The sequence below is a fragment of the Glandiceps talaboti genome, chromosome 13, assembly GCF_964340395.1.
Source record: "Glandiceps talaboti chromosome 13, keGlaTala1.1, whole genome shotgun sequence".
In the NCBI taxonomy this organism is placed as follows: domain Eukaryota; kingdom Metazoa; phylum Hemichordata; class Enteropneusta; family Spengelidae; genus Glandiceps; species Glandiceps talaboti.
In genome coordinates, this window is record NC_135561.1 from 22104841 (window position 1) to 22125985 (window position 21145).

General features: G+C 34.4%; 1 protein-coding gene across 1 annotated transcript; it reads left to right on the forward strand.

Annotated features, from left to right (window-relative positions):
* The first annotated feature begins 1741 nt into the window (after nt 1-1741).
* LOC144444813 (centrosomal AT-AC splicing factor-like) lies at nt 1742-20750 on the forward strand. Its single transcript, XM_078134353.1, has 9 exons — nt 1742-2048; nt 3216-3382; nt 3975-4140; nt 5854-5964; nt 12113-12195; nt 13066-13483; nt 16550-16682; nt 19309-19441; nt 20393-20750. Exons 1-9 carry the CDS (start codon nt 1914-1916, stop codon nt 20454-20456), a joined length of 1410 nt encoding a protein of 469 aa, XP_077990479.1. The 5' UTR covers nt 1742-1913; the 3' UTR covers nt 20457-20750.
* Nucleotides 20751-21145: the final 395 nt, after the last annotated feature.

Here is a 21145-nt window from a genome sequence, read left to right on the forward strand (position 1 = left end):
TTAAACAGAATCGGTTAGACATAAAATACAGGTACATTTACAATATTCAATTTGGTAGTTCATACATATCTATGTACCCGGATATATTTTGCCACCGTAACGACAGATGCAGAAACGTGTATTTCACTTTGGTGACGGACTTCAAGTATATAGAGGCAAACAATCATTTACTATAGATTTGCTTGTCAAACCAGTATACTATCTTACTATCTTTAGACAATTGCAAAAAAAAGTAAATTTGCTACTTTGACGTTCTTCAATGATAAATTGAACAAGTAAATCCACAGGCACTTGTTTCCGGAGATATGTTTCAGAATACAATAAAATATCAATAATATTAAAATACTTGGCAAATATATATGTGTATGAAAGATCGCGTCCATACACACCGCGAAATATAAACTGTGTGATGTGGGTGGATCGTGGAAGTGGTGCATGTTCTATTATGCTGTGGAAAGCATGGTATAGTAAACACAATACAATACAATACAATACAATACAATACAATACAATACAATACAATACAATACAATACAATACAATACAATACAATACAATACAATACAATACAATACAATACAATACAATACAATACAATACAATACAATACAATACAATACAATACAATACAATACGATACACATTACTTGTCTGCTGGGGGATCTTTCGAGATGTATCTAAAAGAAATTTGGCAAAAGGAAGTTTATCATCTGAACTTAGAATATACAAAAATTTATCTTGACTGTTTAAAGTATTAAAATAAGCACATTTCAAAGATATCAAAGAAAATAAAACCTCTCTCTCATTTTCGTGTTGTGGGCAATGAATAATAAAATAAAATTCATCTTCAACCATTGAGGGGCAATACTTGCAAAATCTTTCATTGGCAGGAATTTTCGGCATACACCTTCTACCCAACTCTATTTGTAAATAAAAATCAGAGACTCTAAATTTCGTAATTAATCTACGACAAGTGGGATTCTTAATCTTGATTAGGTAGTTTTCTAGTTTGAATACAGATTTAAAAGTTCTATAAGTTCTAAGTTTGTTTTTATCACTACCATTTCTTCTAACATCATTAAATAAATCATTAAACCAAGATTTACAAAAGTCTTTGCATAGATTGTCCTGAATTGTATTAAGGGTAGAATTAAAATTACAAATACAAGACCAAATATTGCTCTCACTATATTTATCAAGCATATCTGTTACATAGTTTCCCCAATTTGAATAACGCATGGAAGATAAGTATGCTGACTTTAATAAACAATCATCATCCCTAATAACTAATCTATGCCAATACTTCAACATATGCTTAATAACAACAAAATTAACAGGAAAACGCCCCAATTCCCCTATAATACCATTTATTGGAGCTCTCTTAGAAACACCCAATAAAAATCTATAAAAAGAGTAACTAATCTCATCAAGAAAATTCTTCTTTTGATTTATTTCGCAACCCCAGACTTCGCAACCATAAGTCATGATAGGAACTATTAAACGATCAAAAAGATCTAAAGCTATATCAACTGAAATACATCCATCAGAAGATACAAGTCTACGTAAACTGAAAAGAGCTTTAAAGCTCTTTTCAGTTTACGTAGACTTGTATCTTCTGATGGATGTATTACAGTTGATATAGCTTTAGATCTTTTTGATCGTTAATGGTACTGGGTACGATATGCTAGTGCAAGACGCCCTCTGCCGTTGGGAAGAATGGGGTTCAGAGGTCAAGCAAATAAATACACAACATTCACAGTCCCAAGCCCTCTCGACGACGATCGCCCCCTCACCAAGAAATAGGTTGATACGATCCATCGTAACACTTGTAGCCCTGTGTGTATTGAATCCACGGAGTAATATTACCAGAGATATTACTAGGATCGGTTGATATTGACAGCGATCAGGTCACAATGTCAGCCGCCGATGTCCAAACTTTCCAATTCTGTGAAGTGTGTCGGCGAAATCATGATCAGGGCAGAAAACATATCTACACGAAACGTCATGCAGACCGGATAAAATTAATACTCCAAAAGCTAAAGGACAAGGTTAGACGAAGCATATTTTTCATTTCCTTTCATTGTGTTACTGAACCTAGCACACCCATGGTAACTTTCACATACATGTACTTACACATACACGGTACAGTCGTTGCGCACATAGCTGTACCATTGTACCAGCTACATGTAAGTGGAGCAACGGGGCTCTACCAGCTATGCTATATATGTGACAATGTGTGCTATATCTCTGCAACAAGTGCTCACAAACAGATTCAGACACACACCTACATCTCAATTCCTGTGATGAACCTGAGTTTAGTTGTGCTTAAAAGGGTATTAAAACACAGTACAGATACTCCAACCATGGAGGTAGAATCAACTCAGAAATACATGTAAATATGTTTATACACATTTGTACACATGTTGACGGATTGTGAGGGCAACATCATATATTTGTGTCCTCTAGGGACTGTGGGTCACTCCAACACAGGATATTTCCCTTGGGGCTGTGCCCTTGGGAAACAGTCTGTGTTGGGGTGATCCACAAGCCTGAGGGAAACTGATGTATGATGCTGCAAGAGCAAGATCAGTCAACATGTGTTTTGCAACACACCACATCGTTTACCGCATTATCTGTGTCTGTGTCTGTGTCGTGCCTAAAAAGTATATGATATAGGTACATGTACATAGTAGGGTTTCTATATGACAACAGTGAAGATAACACAACATAGGAATCTGCAAAAGTTTGTTTATTCCACATCCTCTCTGCCACAAGGTTGGCAAGTTTGTCTTCAGAAAATTGTAAAAGACATGAAGTTTCTATATATGCTAGTGTCTACCAGCAGAAGGTGACACCATATTTGTCTGCTGTGTCAATATGTATGTATGTGTATATACTGTACATCAGTGTTTAGTGATGATATCCATGCAGGCATTATCACTAAAGTCATTGAAAAGTAAATATCATTTATGTTGAACAGTGCAAAAAACACATACCACACGACCACCTATTGACAAATCACAACATAGGAAATGGATTAGATGTGTTACAATGTTGTGTGCATTCATGCCTATATATATATAATTATCTTTACATGACCAAGTTCCTTAATTTGATCCTCAAATTCATTCCAGTACTTATGTCTAAGATTTAACATTTGTAATTAATAATTGTCTACATGTACATCTATGTATCATTTCATTTCACATAAATAGGTGAAAACAGCCAAAGCAGCACTAAGAGAACCTAGCATATCATCTGAACAATCCTTACATTCAGTGAAATGTTGGTGTTATATATGTTCTGAAGAAGTCCCGAGACATGCTGGAGAAAATAAAAACATCATTTTCAAAGAACAAGGCTTGATATATCACTTAGCCAGGTAAGTAGATAAATAACCTCTCTAGCTGTATTTGTACATCTTACAAGTCAGTAGATAAATAACCTCTCTAACTGTATTTGTACATCTTACAAGTCAGTAGATAAATAACCTCTCTAGCTGTATTTGTACATGATACAAGTCAGTAGATAAATAACCTCTCTAGCTGTATTTGTACATCTTACAAGTCAGTAGATAAATAACCTCTCTAGCTGTATTTGTACATCTTACAAGTCAGTAGATAAATAACCTCTCTAGCTGTATTTGTACATCTTACAAGTCAGTAGATAAATAACCTCTCTAACTGTATTTGTACATCTTACAAGTCAGTAGATAAATAACCTCTCTAGCTGTATTTGTACATCTTACAAGTCAGTAGATAAATAACCTCTCTAACTGTATTTGTACATCTTACAAGTCAGTAGATAAATAACCTCTCTAGCTGTATTTGTACATCTTACAAGTCAGTAGATAAATAACCTCTCTAACTGTATTTGTACATGATACAAGTCAGTAGATAAATAACCTCTCTAACTGTATTTGTACATCTTCCAAGTCAGTAGATAAATAACCAAAACCTTTGTCTTTGTTATAGCTCGAGTCATTTAAAGAAAGCTGTAGAATTCTTGTGGAATAACAAACTGGACAAGAATCAAATGAACAAGTTCATTTTGACTGAGGAACATTGTCAGAAATGGAAAGAATCCAAGAAAATAGCTCAAGAAATATATGTAAGAAAACAAGAACAAGACTTTGAAGAGGTAATTGATATTGTCATGACAACTCAGCTAATATTAAGGTTTGGTAGTGTTGTGGTTTACGCAAGGGGGGGGGGGGTGTTTGTGTCAGTGTGTGTGTATGTATGTATGTATGTATGTATGTATGTATGTATGTATGTATGTATGTATGTATGTATGAGTGACTTTGTGTGTGGGGAGAAGAATGTGTGGGGATGTGTGTGGGGATGTGTGTGTGTGTGTGTGTGTGTGTGTGAATGTATGTGAGTGTTGATGCTGGCATTGGCAGGGAGGTGATAAGTATGTCTAGTTGACATCAAAATGATCACACCATAGATGTGGGATGGGGGGGGGGGGGGATTAAAGTATGAATTTTGGTAAAAGATACAGACCCCAATACTTGTGTGCAGATTATGCTGAAATTTGACACAATGATCAGTGCATGATATGCAAATGTGGTCTAAAAATTGATTTTCAGTGAACAAATTTGAACTTTAAAACTACTGAGCATATAGTTTTTGAGGACTTTAAGTTTAGGGATATATAAATGAAGATATTGTACCCAAGTTCACACCATATACACAGTATTACAAAAGATATGCATAGAATTGAAAAGCAGATTACAATACAAACACTATGAAGTATCTAAATCCTAACAACATAAACATTCTAACCATGTGTGTTAATATACATATCCTAGAGGTCATGGGTTATTGAATAGATTATCATGTATGCATACATTGCCCCGCCCACAACATGTAAATGAGCTCAATTAGGAATTTTTCAACTTGTGCTAGACTTATTCAGGGTATTGCCCTCATTCTAGCAGCTTCCGATTGCCTTCACAGTGAAAAGAATAGCCCAAGGTGTCTAGCGGCAAGACTACGGGATATTGCCCTCACTAGCAACCTTCTGTCACTTTCACTGTCAGTAACAGTCCAAGGGGTCTAGCAGCAAGACTAGGTAGTGGGTAAAAAGCTTTGAGTTACATACTTATGACAAAGATTGAAGGCTGCAAGTGTGTGCTAAATCCAGTCATACTCAGCAGTCATCACATGCTTGCAGTAAACCAACAAGGTGCAATCTTGCTGTATTCTAGGAAAGGGGAGGGGTTGTACTACAGTGCAGTCTTAAAATCCAATGTAGTGTATATGTGTGTGTTTTTGGCTGTTACGTTTACTGTCGTTTGTTCTTTTGTGAGCACTTTGTTACATACATCTGACACAAATCCAATCTCATAATTACAAGTAGCCAGTCAGAATCCATCTTACAATATAACACTCACCGTTTGAAATTGAAAGAAAGAGAACGGCCAAACAATAACAATAATGATAACATCATTGTCTGTTCTCTGTGCTTGCGCTTATTTCAAACAGAGTGCTCTGAAGTACTGTACCTGTATGGTTTTGCATATTAGGTGTTCACATTCATCTAGTGACTTCACTCAGTGCTCTGTGTGGCTTGGGTAACCTACATGTATGGAATGAGTGTTCTCAAAAGAATAAACAACAGTAAACAGAAAGAAATCGCAAGATGTACATTGCATCAGATTTTGATCAGATTGACTACAGTGGTGGTTCGGCAAGTGACTTACAGGACCAGCTATTTTAAAGTTAGACTGATCACAAAATATACAGAAACTATTGATGATTGTCTTGAATGTATTCTGATTGTCTTGAATGTATTCTGATTGTCTTGAATGTATTCTGATTGTCTTGAATGTATTCTGTTTTACAGAAAGTCAAGAAACAGACAGAAATAGAAGCTAGAAGACTAGAATTGTTAACAGAGGTTCCTATTACATCACAAACCTTACTACCCAGGCCGTACTATAAGAGTCAACATATGGTACTGTCTTTGTATCCACTTTAATCTGTAGTAAATTATAGAAAAGCTGATATTTGGGATTGAAAGTCTTACTCATTTCCATTAGTGAGAGAATACCATAAGTCAAGTGCTGAATTTTGACACTCTCCACTTGTCATGTCAATCCTGTCAATGGATGAAGATCTACTCACACAGTAGGAGGAAAAACTAAATTAAACGAGAAAACTTGTAGAACAGTTTCCAGAAATGTAAAATGGATAGTTGTAATTGGCCAAAATAGGGAAATAGTGGAATGATGAAATACATGTAGTAGAATGATGATATAGGGAAATGGTGAAATAGTGGAATGATGATATGGGGAAATGGTGAAATAGGAGAATGGCAAAATAGGGAAATGTTGAAATAGGGGAATGATGATATAGGGAAATGGTGAAATAGTGGAATGATATAGGGAAATGGTGAAATAGTGGAATGATGATATAGGGAAATGGTGAAATAGTGGAATGATATAGGGAAATGGTGAAATAGTGGAATGACGAAATAGGAGAATGACGAAATAGGGAAATGGTGAAATAGTGGAATGATGATATAGGGAAATGGTGAAATAGTGGAATGATGAAATAGGGAAATGGTGAAATAGGAGAATGGCGAAATAGGGAAATGTTGAAATAGTGGAATGATGATATAGGGAAATGGTGAAATAGGGGAATGAGGAAATAGGGAAATGGTGAAATAGCAGAATGAGGAAATAGGGAAATGGTGAAATAGTGGAATGATGATATAGGGAAATGGTGAAATAGGGGAATGAGGAAATAGGGAAATGGTGAAATAGTGGAATGATGATATAGGGAAATGGTGAAATAGTGGAATGATGATATAGGGAAATGGTGAAATAGTGGAATGATGAAATAGGGAAATGGTGAAATAGTGGAATGATGATATAGGGAAATGGTGAAATAGTGGAATGATGATATAGGGAAATGGTGAAATAGGAGAATGACGAAATAGGGAAATGGTGAAATAGTAGAATGATGATATAGGGAAATGTTGAAATAGGCGAATGACGAAATAGGGAAATGGTGAAATAGCAGAATGACGAAATAGGGAAATGGTGAAATAGTGGAATGATGATATAGGGAAATGGTGAAATAGTGGAATGATGAAATAGGGAAATGGTGAAATAGGAGAATGGCGAAATAGGGAAATGTTGAAATAGTGGAATGATGAAATAGAGAAATGGTGAAATAGTGGAATGATGATATAGGGAAATGGTGAAATAGTGGAATGATGATATAGGGAAATGGTGAAATAGTGGAATGATGATATAGGGAAATGGTGAAATAGTGGAATGATGAAATAGGGAAATGGTGAAATAGTGGAATGATGATATAGGGAAATGGTGAAATAGTGGAATGATGATATAGGGAAATGGTGAAATAGGAGAATGGCAAAATAGGGAAATGTTGAAATAGGGGAATGATGATATAGGGAAATGGTGAAATAGTGGAATGATATAGGGAAATGGTGAAATAGTGGAATGACGAAATAGGAGAATGACGAAATAGGGAAATGGTGAAATAGTGGAATGATGATATAGGGAAATGGTGAAATAGTGGAATGATGAAATAGGGAAATGGTGAAATAGGAGAATGGCGAAATAGGGAAATGTTGAAATAGTGGAATGATGATATAGGGAAATGGTGAAATAGGGGAATGAGGAAATAGGGAAATGGTGAAATAGCAGAATGAGGAAATAGGGAAATGGTGAAATAGTGGAATGATGATATAGGGAAATGGTGAAATAGGGGAATGAGGAAATAGGGAAATGGTGAAATAGTGGAATGATGATATAGGGAAATGGTGAAATAGTGGAATGATGATATAGGGAAATGGTGAAATAGTGGAATGATGAAATAGGGAAATGGTGAAATAGTGGAATGATGATATAGGGAAATGGTGAAATAGTGGAATGATGATATAGGGAAATGGTGAAATAGGAGAATGACGAAATAGGGAAATGGTGAAATAGTAGAATGATGATATAGGGAAATGTTGAAATAGGCGAATGACGAAATAGGGAAATGGTGAAATAGCAGAATGACGAAATAGGGAAATGGTGAAATAGTGGAATGATGATATAGGGAAATGGTGAAATAGTGGAATGATGAAATAGGGAAATGGTGAAATAGGAGAATGGCGAAATAGGGAAATGTTGAAATAGTGGAATGATGAAATAGAGAAATGGTGAAATAGCAGAATGAGGAAATAGGGAAATGGTGAAATAGTGGAATGATGATATAGGGAAATGGTGAAATAGTGGAATGATGAAATAGGGAAATGGTGAAATAGTGGAATGATGATATAGGGAAATGGTGAAATAGTGGAATGATGATATAGGGAAATAGTGAAATAGTGGAATGATGATATAGGGAAATGGTGAAATAGGAGAATGACGAAATAGGGAAATGGTGAAATAGTAGAATGATGATATAGGGAAATGGTGAAATAGTGGAATGATGAAATAGGGAAATGGTGAAATAGGAGAATGATGATATAGGGAAATGGTGAAATAATGGAATGATGATATAGGGAAATGGTGAAATAGTGGAATGATGAAATAGGGAAATAGGAGAATGATGAAATAGGGAAATGGTGAAATAGTGGAATGATGATATAGGGAAATGGTGAAATAGTGGAATGATGAAATAGGGAAATGGTGAAATAGGAGAATGATGATATAGGGAAATGATGAAATAGTGGAATGATGAAATAGGGAAATGGTGAAATAGTGGAATGATGATATAGGGAAATGATGAAATAGTGGAATGATGATATAGGGAAATGGTGAAATAGGAGAATGGCAAAATAGGGAAATGTTGAAATAGGGGAATGACGAAATAGAGAAATGGTGAAATAGAGAAATGGTGAAATAGTGGAATGATGATATAGGGAAATGGTGAAATAGTGGAATGACGAAATAGGGAAATGGTGAAATAGCAGAATGACAAAATAGGGAAATGGTGAAATAGTGGAATGATGATATAGGGAAATGATGAAATAGTGGAATGATGAAATAGGGAAATGGTGAAATAGTGGAATGATGATATAGGGAAATGATGAAATAGCGGAATGATGAAATAGGGAAATGGTGAAATAGTGGAATGATGATATAGGGAAATGATGAAATAGTGGAATGATGAAATAGGGAAATGGTGAAATATGAGAATGACGAAATAGGGAAATGTTGAAATAGGGGAATGATGATATAGGGAAATGATGAAATAGCGGAATGATGATATGGGGAAATGGTGAAATAGTGGAATGATATAGGGAAATGGTGAAATAGGAGAATGACGAAATAGGGAAATGGTGAAATAGTGGAATGATGATATAGGGAAATGATGAAATAGTGGAATGATGAAATAGGGAAATGGTGAAATAGTGGAATGATGATATAGGGAAATGATGAAATAGCGGAATGATGAAATAGGGAAATGGTGAAATAGGAAAATGATGATATAGGGAAATGGTGAAATAATGGAATGATGATATAGGGAAATGGTGAAATAGTGGAATGATGAAATAAAATAAAAGACACTGAGAAATGAAGGAGAATAAGAAATCCACTAAATGACAAATGCATTGATACCTAAAAATCAGTGAAGTTGATCTTAATACTTTGCCTCTCATGCAAGAAAGCTTAGTTGATCGGACAGAAATTACAGTGGTGGTGGTGTGATGTTTTTAGGGATGGGTCATTGAGATCATCTTTGATGATTTGTTAGCTGTCAATGCATTTGTCATGTAGTGGATTTATTCTTCTTCATTTCTCACTGTCTTCTATTTTATTTCACCATTTCACTATTTCACCTTTTCATTGATTGTACCAGCTAAGTGCAACAAATGAAGAAACAATTTATTCTGTATTCAAGTAGACAATGTTTTTTATATGACAATTCAACAAAACCCATAGTCTTGATTATAGACATTGGTGGTTCTATAGTATTGATACATTATAGACATCAGTGGTTCTATAGGCTTGATACATTATAGACATCAGTGGTTCTATAGTCTTGATACATTATAAACATGAGTGGTTCTATAATCTTGATACATTATAGACATCAGTGGTTCTATAATCTTGATACATTATAGACATCAGTGGTTCTATAGTCTTGATACATTATAGACATGAGTGGTTCTATAGGCTTGATACATTATAGACATCAGTGGTTCTATAGTCTTGATACATTATAGACATCAGTGGTTCTATAAACTTGGTACATTATGGACATGAGTGGTTCTATAGTCTTGATACATTGTAGACATGAGTGGTTCTATAGGCTTGATACATTATAGACATCAGTGGTTCTATAGTCTTGATACATTATAGACATCAGTGGTTCTATAAACTTGGTACATTATAGACATGAGTGGTTCTATAGGCTTGATATGGTATCAAATCATCTCTTCACCCCATCTAACTCAATGTAGTCTAGATGCTACCCATGGTATCAAATCATCTCTTCACTCCATCTAACTCAATGTAGTCTAGATGCTACCCATGGTATCAAATCATCTCTTCACTCCATCTAACTCAATGTAGTCTAGATGCTACCCATGGTATCAAATCATCTCTTCACTCCATCTAACTCAATGTAGTCTAGATGCTACCCATGGTATCAAATCATCTCTTCACCCCATCTAACTCAATGTAGTCTAGATGCTACCCATGGTATCAAATCATCTCTTCACCCCATCTAACTCAATGTAGTCTAGATGCTACCCATGGTATCAAATCATCTCTTCACTCCATCTAACTCAATGTAGTCTAGATGCTACCCATGGTATCAAATCATCTCTTCACCCCATCTAACTCAATGTAGTCTAGATGCTACCCATGGTATCAAATCATCTCTTCACCCCATCTAACTCAATGTAGTCTAGATGCTACCCATGGTATCAAATCATCTCTTCACCCCATCTAACTCAATGTAGTCTAGATGCTACCCATGGTATCAAATCATCTCTTCACTCCATCTAACTCAATGTAGTCTAGATGCTACCCATGGTATCAAATCATCTCTTCACTCCATCTAACTCAATGTAGTCTAGATGCTACCCATGGTATCAAATCATCTCTTCACTCCATCTAACTCAATGTAGTCTAGATGCTACCCATGGTATCAAATCATCTCTTCACCCCATCTAACTCAGTGTAGTCTAGATGCTATCCATGGTATCAAATCATCTCTTCACCCCATCAAACTCAATGTAGTCTAGATGCTACCCATGGTATCAAATCATCTCTTCACCCCATCAAACTCAATGTAGTCTAGATGCTACCCATGGTATCAAATCATCTCTTCACTCCATCTAACTCAATGTAGTCTAGATGCTACCCATGGTATCAAATCATCTCTTCACCCCATCTAACTCAATGTAGTCTAGATGCTACCCATGGTATCAAATCATCTCTTCACTCCATCTAACTCAATGTAGTCTAGATGCTACCCATGGTATCAAATCATCTCTTCACCCCATCTAACTCAATGTAGTCTAGATGCTACCCATGGTATCAAATCATCTCTTCACCCCATCTAACTCAATGTAGTCTAGATGCTACCCATGGTATCAAATCATCTCTTCACCCCATCTAACTCAATGTAGTCTAGATGCTACCCATGGTATCAAATCATCTCTTCACTCCATCTAACTCAATGTAGTCTAGATGCTACCCATGGTATCAAATCATCTCTTCACCCCATCTAACTCAATGAGAAATCATGAACCAATAGTTGTGCATACAAATAAGTAAACCCCTAACTGTTAGAATAGTGTAAACAATGTATACCTAGCATCCTGAGGTGACAAATGTACCATATATGGACATTACATAACTGTTCCAATAAACACCAACTTATCATTGGGTAGAATTCTCTTGATTGATTAACAAAAACTTGATGTTAATGACTATGTGGGTGGGTTTGTATGAATTTGAAATTTGATCTTAGGACCTCATTGAGCTAGATGTAAGGAGAGATCTTGATATTCAATGCCATGGATAGCACTAGATTATCACATTGAGTGCAAGGAGGGTAAGTTTTTGTTTATTACTGAACTAGTCATATTCATTGAATGAAGTATTGTTTATTCCTGAATATATCAGATATTACCATCAACATCCTGTATACAGACACAATCCTATAATAGTAATGGCTCCATGATTGATACGCAAACTACTAGTACAAGGTAAGTAATATGAGTGCTTGTGGTGTTCTGTGTGGCTGGACTTTCATTAGCATTGTGTGAAAGTGCAGCAGAAAACACTAAGAATAAGTGCAGACATCACCAAGTACCCACACTGAAACTCACCCAGCATGTATATGTTTATCTGAAACTGTAAATCTCCATAACAATTATACTGTGCTATCATGCATTTTTGTGTTCAGTAAAAAGATTGTGGCCTCATTTGCATATCATTTGCATGCAGGTATGCATTAAAGTTTTTAGTATTGCACTGCAGTGCAAATACCACTAGTATGAACATAAATCGGTGAAGTAATCTCTGGTACATATGTAATAATATTATAATATTCATTAGTACTAGTACAGTACATATATACCAGTGATTACTTGCAATTTTACATGCATACTACTAGTATTACATTGTAGTATAATACCGAAAAACAAATTTGTGTACAGTATGCAAATGATATGCAAAGTACATTACCCTAATTTTTTTTACATGTGATGGAACAAAGTAGTTTTTACAGAATTTTGCTGTTTTAACGTAATGTAATAGTAAGAGAGATGCATGACCATATATGGCGAGCGATGTAAGTTTGACAAGTCTGGCCATATATGGAGAGCGATGTAAGTTTGACAAGACTGGCCATATATGGAGAGCTATAGAGTTTGACAAGACTGTGGCCATATATGTAGTATACTGAGACATGCAAAGACAATGGTGTTTAAATTAGAATTTAACTCTAAAAGAAATTGTGTATCCAATATCAGTCAACATTTTCAAATTTTTGGTATCTGACATGACAGAATAAATCTATCACCATTCTTTCTTGATTTAATGCAAAATTACTGACTTTATAAATGTGAATATAGGTTCAATGATGGGCATTCCATGTATGCTGCTCCATGCCATCAAAGTTATGCTGTAAGGAATAACCATGAAACCATGGGATTTCAAAAGTACAACCCAAGGAGTTATACAGTAATGGAGACAACATCAAATGATGATGAAGACAGTTCATGGCCAACTCCTTGTACAACTAATAACAATAAAGATAGAAAGACTAAAGAGTCAAGCAACAAGACATCAACTCTACAAAGTTCCACCACCACCACCATCACCACCAGTACAACAACAGACAATGTGATAGGAGTACCATCCAATAGAACAGATGCTGCAATTGGTGTGACAAACCACTCTGAACACAGACTGACTGAAAAGTCTACTTTAGGAAATAAGAGAACTACCAATGTGAAGAATACAAGTGGACTTACAGCCATACATATACAGGTAGAACTAATTAGTACATCTAACTAACATATACAGGTAGAACTAGTTAGTACATCTAACTAACATATACAGGTAGAACTAATTAGTACATCTAACTAACATATACAGGTAGAACTAATTAGTACATCTAACTAACATATACAGGTAGAACTAGTTAGTACATCTAACTAACATACAGGTAGAACTAGTTAGTACATCTAACTAACATATACAGGTAGAACTAGTTAGTACATCTAACTAACATATACAGGTAGAACTAGTTAGTACATCTAACTAACATATACAGGTAGAACTAATTAGTACATCTAACTAACATATACAGGTAGAACTAGTTAGTACATCTAACTAACATACAGGTAGAACTAGTTAGTACATCTAACTAACATATACAGGTAGAACTAGTTAGTACATCTAACTAACATACAGGTAGAACTAGTTAGTACATCTAACTAACATATACAGGTAGAACTAGTTAGTACATCTAACTAACATATACAGGTAGAACTAGTTAGTACATCTAACTAACATATACAGGTAGAACTAGTTAGTACATCTAACTAACATATACAGGTAGAACTAGTTAGTACATCTAACTAACATATACAGGTAGAACTAGTTAGTACATCTAACTAACATATACAGGTATAACTAGTTAGTACATCTAACCAACATATACAGGTAGAACTAGTTAGTACATCTAACTAACATATACAGGTAGAACTAGTTAGTACATCTAACCAACATATACAGGTAGAACTAGTTAGTACATCTAACTAACATATACAGGTAGAACTAGTTAGTACATCTAACTAACATATACAGGTAGAACTAGTTAGTACATCTAACTAACATATACAGGTAGAACTAGTTAGTACATCTAACTAACATACAGGTAGAACTAGTTAGTACATCTAACTAACATATACAGGTAGAACTAATTAGTACATCTAACTAACATACACAGGTAGAACTAGTTAGTACATCTAACTAACATATACAGGTAGAACTAGTTAGTACATCTAACTAACATATACAGGTAGAACTAATTAGTACATCTAACTAACATATACAGGTAGAACTAGTTAGTACATCTAACTAACATATACAGGTAGAACTAGTTAGTACATCTAACTAACATATACAGGTAGAACTAGTTAGTACATCTAACTAACATATACAGGTAGAACTAATTAGTACATCTAACTAACATATACAGGTAGAACTAGTTAGTACATCTAACTAACATATACAGGTAGAACTAGTTAGTACATCTAACTAACATATACAGGTAGAACTAATTAGTACATCTAACTAACATATACAGGTAGAACTAGTTAGTACATTGAACCAACATATACAGGTAGAACTAGTTAGTACATCTAACTAACATATACAGGTAGAACTAGTTAGTACATCGAACCAACATATACAGGTAGAACTAGTTAGTACATCTAACTAACATATACAGGTAGAACTAGTTAGTACATCTAACCAACATATACAGGTAGAACTAGTTAGTACATCTAACCAACATATACAGGTAGAACTAGTTAGTACATCTAACCAACATATACAGGTAGAACTAGTTAGTACATCTAACCAACATATACAGGTAGAACTAGTTAGTACATCTAACTAACATATACAGGTAGAACTAGTTAGTACATCTAACCAACATATACAGGTAGAACTAGTTAGTACATCTAACCAACATATACAGGTAGAACTAGTTAGTACATCTAACTTACATATATACAGGTAGAACTAGTTAGTACATCTAACCAACATATACAGGTAGAACTAGTTAGTACATCTAACTTACATATATACAGGTAGAACTAGTTAGTACATCTAACCAACATATACAGGTAGAACTAGTTAGTACATCTAACTAACATATATACAGGTAGAACTAGTTAGTACATCTAACCAACATATACAGGTAGAACTAGTTAGTACATCTAACTAACATATACAGGTAGAACTAGTTAGTACATCTAACTAACATATACAGGTAGAACTAGTTAGTACATCTAACTAACATATACAGGTAGAACTAGTTAGTACATCTAACTAACATATACAGGTAGAACTAATTAGTACATCTAACTAACATAAACAGGTAGAACTAGTTAGTACATCTAACCAACATATACAGGTAGAACTAGTTAGTACATTGAACCAACATATACAGGTAGAACTAGTTAGTACATCGAACCAACATATACAGGTAGAACTAGTTAGTACATCTAACTAACATATACAGGTAGAACTAGTTAGTACATCTAACCAACATATACAGGTAGAACTAGTTAGTACATCTAACCAACATATACAGGTAGAACTAGTTAGTACATCTAACCAACATATACAGGTAGAACTAGTTAGTACATCTAACCAACATATACAGGTAGAACTAGTTAGTACATCTAACTAACATATACAGGTAGAACTAGTTAGTAAATCTAACCAACATGTACAGGTAGAACTAGTTAGTACATCTAACCAACATATACAGGTAGAACTAGTTAGTACATCTAACTAACATATATACAGGTAGAACTAGTTAGTACATCTAACCAACATATACAGGTAGAACTAGTTAGTACATCTAACTTACATATATACAGGTAGAACTAGTTAGTACATCTAACCAACATATACAGGTAGAACTAGTTAGTACATCTAACTAACATATATACAGGTAGAACTAGTTAGTACATCTAACCAACATATACAGGTAGAACTAGTTAGTACATCTAACTAACATATACAGGTAGAACTCAATCTAATTAAAATCTGATGTGTAGATAGGCTACGGCTCTTTTATTTACCTTTACTTCATCGTAATTGTGTCTTTTACAAGCGTCTTTTGTCTTCTGGGTGTTACTGCCTATCTCACACCCAGAAGACAAAAGACGCATGTAAAAGACACAGGATATACAGTCAGAGCTAGTCTAAACATAAGATGCCTTGTGGTTAGTGAGGGAAAGTTCTATGTATATGTATCTTATAAATATTAGGATTATGCTGTGTGTTATGTAATCAATATTTCAATTTCCATAGGATGATGGTACTGGTAACATACACACTGGAGCACTGCCGCCATGGTTACAAGATGACGATGAAGGTGATGATGAAGATAACAGCAGAAATCAACAAGTGATTGGTCCAACTGAAGAGGACTACAAGAAGCATTGTGAGATTGTCTTTCTCTCTAAAATATTTATTGTCCAGTGTCTCAGAGTACTGATATTATCATATGCCTCATATATTTGACCACTGCATGTAGAACTATAATAACATTGTTTTCAGTGGAGAAAGTGATGATAGCATAGTGGTCCGTATATTATAGTACTGAGCGAAACAGTCGATTGATAGTTACATGCGAAACAACAATATTTGACAAATAAAGTACCACACACAGTCATTGTCGTTGCTGGAATCAGACTCCCTTGCATGAATTCTATGATACTGTTTGAGTCGTAGGTATGGTTCATGCTGGTGTATGTGTAAGGCATGCTTTTGGAATAAGCACACATTGAAACCAACTAGGTTTGCAAAATAATGACTCCCACAGCAAACATCTGATTTAGCATACTACATCATGATCATCTTTGGTATTGGAAATCACTGATACTATTTACATGTCGGATGTGGCATGTAATGAATTCATTCAGTACTCTATAGGTTGTCCTACATAAGATCTACAGGGTCATTGTGTATTTAGTACTCTATAAGTTGTCCTACATAAGATCTACAGAGTCATTGTGTATTTAGTACTCTATAGGTTGTCCTACATAAGATCTACAGAGTCATTGTGTATTTAGTACTCTATAGGTTGTCCTACATAAGATCTACAGGGTCATTGTGTATTTAGTACTCTATAAGTTGTCCTACATAAGATCTACAGGGTCATTGTGTATTTAGTACTCTATAGGTTGTCCTACATAAGATCTACAGAGTCATTGTGTATTTAGTACTCTATAGGTTGTCCTACATAAGATCTACAGGGTCATTGTGTATTTAGTACTCTAGAGGTTGTCCTACATAAGATCTACAGGGTCATTGTGTATTTAGTACTCTATAGGTTGTACTACATAAGATCTACAGGGTCATTGTGTATTTAGTACTCTATAGGTTGTCCTACATAAGATCTACAGGGTCATTGTGTATTTAGTACTCTATAGGTTGTCCTACATAAGATCTACAGGGTCATTGTGTATTTAGTACTCTATAGGTTGTCCTACATAAGATCTACAGGGTCATTGTGTATTTAGTACTCTATAGGTTGTCCTACATAAGATCTACAGGGTCATTGTGTATTTAGTACTCTATAGGTTGTCCTACATAAGATCTACAGGGTCATTGTGTATTTAGTACTCTATAGGTTGTCCTACATAAGATCTACAGGGTCATTGTGTATTTAGTACTCTATAGGTTGTCCTACATAAGATCTACAGGGTCATTGTGTATTTAGTACTCTATAGGTTGTCCTACATAAGATCTACAGGGTCATTGTGTATTTAGTACCCTATAGGTTGTCCTACATAAGATCTACAGGGTCATTGTGTATTTAGTACTCTATAGGTTGTCCTACATAAGATCTACAGGGTCATTGTGTATTTAGTACTCTATAGGTTGTACTACATAAGATCTACAGGGTCATTGTGTATTTAGTACTCTATAGGTTGTCCTACATAAGATCTACAGGGTCATTGTGTATTTAGTACTCTATAGGTTGTCCTACATAAGATCTACAGGGTCATTGTGTATTTAGTACTCTATAGGTTGTCCTACATAAGATCTACAGGGTCATTGTGTATTTAGTACTCTATAGGTTGTCCTACATAAGATCTACAGGGTCATTGTGTATTTAGTACTCTATAGGTTGTCCTACATAAGATCTACAGGGTCATTGTGTATTTAGTACTCTATAGGTTGTCCTACATAAGATCTACAGGGTCATTGTGTATTTAGTACTCTATAGGTTGTCCTACATAAGATCTACAGGGTCATTGTGTATTTAGTACTCTATAGGTTGTCCTACATAAGATCTACAGGGTCATTGTGTATTTAGTACCCTATAGGTTGTCCTACATAATATCTACAGGGTCATTGTGTATTTAGTACTCTATAGGTTGTCCTACATAAGATCTACAGGGTCATTGTGTATTTAGTACTCTATAGGTTGTACTACATAAGATCTACAGGGTCATTGTGTATTTAGTTCTCCATAGGTTTTCCTACATGGCCATTGTGTATGATGCCATGATTGACACAAAACTATTTGTTCAAGTTATGCAAATTAGGTTGACCGTATAGCAGCACAACTTAATATACTATATAGTAATTCATCATTGTTTTTAGCACTGAGTATCAAATTATGTATGACATTCAGGGCACAAAGTCAACTTTTATTCTTTTTTAAAATTTCCTGACCTGAAATTTCTTGCATAAAATTAATATTATAGCCTCGATATTGGGTTATATGCCTTCAGTGCAAGGATACATCAGCTCTCCAATATGCATCATGCTGACTGTTGTATCCTTGTGCTAAGGCATATAACCCAATATCAAGACAGTAATATATGTAATTTAACCCATTCAATATACACTTTATTTGGAGTATAGTAGGTCATAGGTTAAAATATGGACCAATACCGTGTCCATGTATACCGGTACTATGGTTTGGATGTCAGTTTAGTGCTAAAAGTGTGAAAGCCATTCAGTGTACAGTTATAGATGGCAAGGAATTTGTCAAATAAAAACCCCAATTGTATGTCAAAGATACAGTTAAACTTTCTTACATTGCTTTGTTGCAGTGGAAAGACAACGGAAACGAAAGTTACCACCGGACAGAGTTGGTGCTAATTTTGATCACTCCCTTCAAACCAATGACCAGTGGCTGCCTTCATTTGGTAGAGTATGGAATTCAGGGAGGAGGTGGCAGTCCAGGTATGTGGTGATAATTTTCAGCACAACTGAACTGGTTAAGTAGTGCTATACTGTCTGTCTGTCTGTCTGTTAATGACTTAAAGTCGAAAAGTGCTAGATGGATTACTTTTTTATTCTGTGAGTTAGCTGTACTTGTAAGGCTGTAGTTTGCATTATACTCTCCACACAGCTATATAAACTTGTACACAAACAGCGTGCTGGTACAAATTTGTACTCATACACCAAGAAAATCAACTCAAACTTGAAATTAAATGTATCACTCAACATGCTCAAACTGATAAGATTAGCCAATTTTTTGAGTTGAGTTGGTATTTCAAAATTATTACAAGTATGATGGATGACTTTTCTCAACAAATAAAGAAATTCAGACAAGATTGTACACAAAAGTAAAACCTTCATGCATATATGTAACTAATATTTGAAATATACATGTATATATTTAACTAATATTTGAAATAAACATGTATATATTTAACTAATATTTGAAATATACCTGTATATATTTAACTAATATTTGAAATAAACATGTATATATTTAACTAATATTTGAAATATACCTGTATATATTTAACTAATATTTGAAATATACATGTATATATTTAACTAATATTTGAAATAGACAAGTATATATTTAACTAATATTTGAAATATACCTGTATATATTTAACTAATATTGAAATAAACATGTATATATTTAACTAATATTTGAAATATACCTGTATATATTTAACTAATGTTTGAAATATACCTCTATATATTTAACTAATATTTGAAATAAACATGTATATATTTAACTAATATTTGAAATAAACATGTATATATTTAACTAATATTTGAAATATACATGTATATATTTAACTAATATTTGAAATATACCTGGATATATTTAACTAATATTTGAAATATACATTTTATATATTTAAGAAATATTTCTTACTTCAACATTTCCAGGCATGAATACAGACGAGAGGATACTGCAAGCAAAAGGAGAAAACATGCAGCAAAAAAAAATTAACTTATACTAATGCTAACCCATCAAAAAGCAAACGACATGGAAGTAATGCAATCAATGCCATTGCAACCAATAACAAACCAGCAAGTTGCAAATGACACAAAATTTTGGCATGGCAACCAATACCAAACTGTCAAGTACAAATGATATGGAACTATGGCAACAAATGCCATGCCAACCAATGTGTCCATCTTAGTACTTGGCCAAAGGGAACAATTCCATTATTAGGTCTAATAAAAGTGAACAATGTAAACGATAATGTCATGGTATTTAGGGTTAAAACTATATCCTGTCTTCTCACAATTATATTCATGGATTGTAATTTTTTCATTTCTATGTGAAATAAACTTATTTCAGTTATTGAAATACACATTGTATAACACTATGTATATTGATATGATTTGTTCACAAGTTTCCTTCCACATTATATTGTTAATAAGTCAGTCTCATCAATACAATGCTCACATGCCCATTAGGCTAAAAACGTAAACATGTACTACGAAGGTCAATTCAAGCTAAATAACGATGGTAAGATAGCAATGCGCGATTAGCCGACATCTACATCGGATTGTAGTTTAATCAGATTGTAGTTACACCAACAGTGTCCTTTCTAGACTTAGTTACACCAACAGTGTCCTTTCTAGACTTAGTTACACCAACAGTGTCCTTTCTAGACTTAGTTACATCAACAG